Consider the following 4,642-nt stretch of genomic DNA (forward strand, 5'->3'; position numbering starts at 1 on the left):
CTTTCTTTTCTTCTTCTTCTTTTTTTCTTTTTTTTTTTTTACTTTCTTGTGTGAGCCATAGCAAATTCGCAAATTGTATTCATAATTTCACTCGTGCCTATGCTGCAGCATTTTAATAGATATTTCATTGCTTTCACTGTTCAAGGAACTGTACAAAACTTGATAAAATTCACCATATTTACGATCTCCGAGAAGGACAGCCATAGACTACCGTGACCATTTAACCTTTGTGACAGACAGACATATGTACAAGTGAACAACCCTAAGTTATTGTGATATCATACTTTGGATTGATGATTATTATTCATGGGTTCAACGAAACAATTATACTGTTTATCAAAAGTTACCGTGTATAAAAGTTTGTAAAAAATGAAGTAATTACCCATCACATTTACATGAAACGCACACACATATGTAATGTGTGCGTATATGTATGTATCTATGTGTGTGTGTGAATATATATATACATATTATATGTATATATGCAGCTATATATACACACATAGATGGATATAAAGATATATGTGTATATTTGTGTGCTTATATATATATATATATATATATATATATATATATATATATATATATACATATATAGGTGTGTGTGTGTGGGTGGGTGAGTGTGTGTGTGTGTGTGTGGGGGGGGGGGGTGTATTTGTGTGTGTATGTGTGATACGTATACATTTTATAATTTATATCATATATATTATATGAATCATTTATATGATCTTAATTAATATCAAACTGTAAGCCACTTCGTTATTGCTGTAAATATGGTTTATTATAGTGATTGTAATAAACATTATAACAATAACAAGATATATCCTAACAACTGGTCAAGAAAAATACTGACTAGTACTTGAAAAATAATGCCAGTAGTAATAATACAAGAAAGTATTGATAATGATTTTTAATAATAACACCAACAATAACATAGGGAATATTTCTAAAGTGCATCACTCCCAGGAAAAAAAAAAAAAAAAAAAAAGCTTTACCACCTCACCTGATTATTCCGTTTTCGATCATTTCGTCAAACATACAGAGGAATCTTGGGCGCAGTATTGTTGACTTGGAAACCAACTTCTCCAAAACCTTTTTAACAGATTCCGAAAAGTCTTCCTCGTTTTCCTCAGCAACGTCGCCTTCGCACAGAACTATTACAGTCGCCAGCAACGCCAGCAAAAGGCCATATTCCAGGCGGTGGTTGTACTCCCGACGAAGCTCCTGCCGGGAGAAGGGCAGAGAAGACTTCCCCGCTTCGGTGACACCAAGGAAAGCCGAGTAGTAAGTGTCTAGAAACGACTCAAGGTTTGATGTTCTTACGTGGCCTTCTAGACTGGTGTAGAAGAGGTAGGTGAGGTCCGTGGCGAGGGATGCCTGGCGACACATTTGCAGGTCCAGTAACATGACCTCGACAGGAACCTCCTTTTCATTGTATCTGAAAAGTAATATTTGACTATTAGAGTTTTCCCTTATATGTGGTTAAGTATAGGCATACTCTAAATATTCCCGAAACATGAGTTCAAACCGATATTTTTGTTGCAAGTACCTGAAGAGCACGTTGTTGGTCCAGCAGTCACCGTGGCACAACACATCAAAGGGAGGAACTCCTTTAATGTTATTTTCTAGTATCTCTAATATTCTCACTTTGTTTCTTTTGAGCCAGTTTTCCGCCACTTCGTACCCACCAACTTTCTTGAGCATGTCTCTAACCATATCCATTTGATCGGAAAATCTTTCCTGCACGGTTTCTCTTGCATCATCAGCATAGTTCAGCCAATCCATATTCAGGATTGGGTACTTCTCGGCAAGGTCTGGGGTCTTGACCTTCAGGAGGTACGAGGCTGCGTGGAGTCTGGCCAGTTCCTCGAGGACGAGCTTGGTGTGGGCGACGTCCATGCCTTTCTTGCGGTCGAACATCGTGAATCCTTTGGGCCGAAGGTCTTCAAGGAAAATAACTTCTCGGTTTTCCTCTAAGGACGTGTAGTAACACTGTGGAACCCTCAGAGGTTTCTGGCCAATTTCATTCAGTTGGGATTGGATATCTTGCACAAGATGCTCATAAAACATTGCTTCTTTTACAAATACAACATACGAGAGTTCTTCAAATGCCTTAAACCGATTAGGATTGTATTTCACAACGTAAGAAACACTGTGGGTTGTTTCAAGCAGTGAATAAATCACATTAACTCTATCTACAAACGTTGCATAATTGTCTCCTTTTTTGCCGCATTCCTGGACCGTGAAGGAGACGAGGCGAGCGTCGCTTCCCTTGTCGTTCCTGAGCGCCGCCTCGACACTCTCCTGCGTGATCTCGCTCGGACGATGTTCGGACGCTGCACCGCCGGTCTCCACTGGAATATGATATGTATCTATATAATGAAACTAGTACAGATACTGTTATAATGAACATGGTACTCAGTTAAAGAAAACGAAGATTAGAATGAGACCACTCATTCTCTTCATGATTTGAGAATTTGGTAGCTATCACTTAACCGAATGTCAGCGGGTTTATTTACTGTCTCCTTTAGATCTTAAGTATTGTTAGATACAGATGGCTCCACATGTACTCAGCAGCAAGGAGTCTATCAGTTGGCCCTAGTGACCGATCCTGATTTCTCCATTCCTTGAATTGGCGGGAAAATGTGTTTTCTAACCAGTACTATTAATATTGACATTGTTAATATTATGATATTATGAATATTAAAATATTAAAATATTACTAATACCAAAGACAGTGAAATGATAGAAGTGAAGCTTTCAAACAATGAAGGAAAAGGGTAAATATATGAGATAGGTAAGACTAATAGCTGACTCCTTGGTGACTAAGCACTTGTAGAGCAATCTGTGTGTAAAGCCAATGATAAAACTGTTATTACAGTGGGCATGGCATTGCAGTCTTGCCACGCACGCTCAGTGAGTTAAAAGTTTTCTTGCCCAGGCCTCTTTGTACCTTTGTCAGTTAAGCTTCAGCAGATATTGGAAGACTTCAACAAGTACAGATCTGCTTCTCAAGATAAATGTGGTTTTGATACAAGACGATCGCGAACGATATATCGACGCATAAAACCGGGCAAGAATAACTTACTTTTAACGCGAAGAAAGTACCCGTCTCTCGCTCTCAAATCGCGACTGCAATGTGGCGAGATCGTTGCTTCCCCAGCCTATTATCAGTCTAAATGCCAGACACGCCAGGGGGAAGCAGGCAGACCACCCTTTTCTAGCCTCCAAGTAAGGGATCTTTTTATGAGGTTGGCTGTTGCTTTTGGCATGGTTTTACTTTCAATCAAGATATTCTGGCAATGAGTTAATAATAATGAATAATGACAAAGTAACGAAATGTGTTTAAAAAGTCCTACCGAATGGCATCGCTCGGTTCTTGATTACATCGCAAGGACATCTATACAATACGTATACCCATGGCTTCACTATAAGGTGAAGTAACATGAGTATATCTGTTTTTCTTTCTAATATTATTAATATTGATATTGTTAATATTCTTATTGATATGTTTATGAAATTGTTAATAAGATATTAATAACATTTAAGGCAATAAATTAAATACCAATGAAGCTTTCAATATTCAAAGTAAAGGGTAAACAGGTGAGATAGGTAAGACCAATAACTGACTCCTTGGTGACTCTGCACTTTTAGAACCATCTATGTGTAAATGCAATAAATAAACCTGTATTACATTGGGCATGGCTTGTATCCTTGCCAACCGCGTCGATTGGGTTAAAGTGCATCATTACCTTCAATTCATTTTAATTGGACATGAGCAATAAAATTACATTATCTTATTCTTTCCATTTGATCATCATCGTTAGTAATAAAGTAGACATTTCTATTTTGGGTTATGTAGCCTACTACAACCTCTCTTTTCTCAATGTCAGATCGTTCATTATAAATCACTCACTGAAGTCAAGTTACTTAATAAATTTCAACCGTCACCCTCTAATGCAGAATCAGAAGAGTATACACTATTAGTACCGGAAAAAAAACGCTCGAAAAACGTAATGCAATCTTGAGAAAGTATTTAATACTACATCTTAACTAAGCATGTAAAGCAGTTTGAAGTAGATTAAATTATCACCATCATCATCTTTACTATCAGCTACAATAATTATTAATGAATGGACATTGATGCATGGAGCCTTCTGCGTCTTTTTTTTTTTTTTTTTTTTTTTTTTTTTTTTTAAGTCTTATGACCATAATCGTGACCGGAATTCAACTATTCATATTGATTTAAAGCCTTATTTCTGTTGCTGTTACTAATGTTACCGCTGTTCCGTACTGTACTTTGAATTTGTTTATAGGAATATGTTAAAAGAGCAAATGGATTTTTGTAGTCCAATGAACACGCGCGTACCCACACAATGCCACAGTTTTAACACTTGAAGAGAAACCAACCCCACCCCCAGTCTTCGTTGTGTTTAGCAAAAGTGGAACGTTTGTGTTTCTAACGAGATGATGATGATGATAATGGTAATGGTAATAGTACAATATATGAATAAATGAAGCTCAGAAGAGAATGCTGTATCAGAAAGAATCCAGTTCGGGAATCTGAACTTCTAGAAGGAATATGGCAAATGTTTGGGGATAATGTGTGCATGAGAACACACAAATACACACACATATATGT

General features: G+C 37.2%; 1 protein-coding gene across 1 annotated transcript; it reads right to left on the bottom strand.

Annotated features, from left to right (window-relative positions):
• Window positions 1–895: 895 nt before the first annotated feature.
• LOC125047255 lies at window positions 896–3,163 on the bottom strand. Its single transcript, XM_047645472.1, has 3 exons — window positions 3,089–3,163; window positions 1,550–2,354; window positions 896–1,438 (listed from the first exon to the last, which is right to left on the bottom strand). Coding segments are annotated over exons 1-3 (1,245 nt in total). The 5' UTR covers window positions 3,090–3,163; the 3' UTR covers window positions 896–999.
• Window positions 3,164–4,642: the final 1,479 nt, after the last annotated feature.

The sequence above is a fragment of the Penaeus chinensis genome, chromosome 40 (assembly GCF_019202785.1).
Source record: "Penaeus chinensis breed Huanghai No. 1 chromosome 40, ASM1920278v2, whole genome shotgun sequence".
Lineage (NCBI taxonomy): Eukaryota > Metazoa > Arthropoda > Malacostraca > Decapoda > Penaeidae > Penaeus > Penaeus chinensis.

Excerpts from the sequence above, each read along its gene's own strand:
- LOC125047255 (XM_047645472.1), bottom strand. Across the intron at positions 1,439-1,549 it reads ACCAACAACGTGCTCTTCAG|ATACAATGAAAAGGAGGTTC; the intron begins GTACTTGCAACA and ends ATTACTTTTCAG.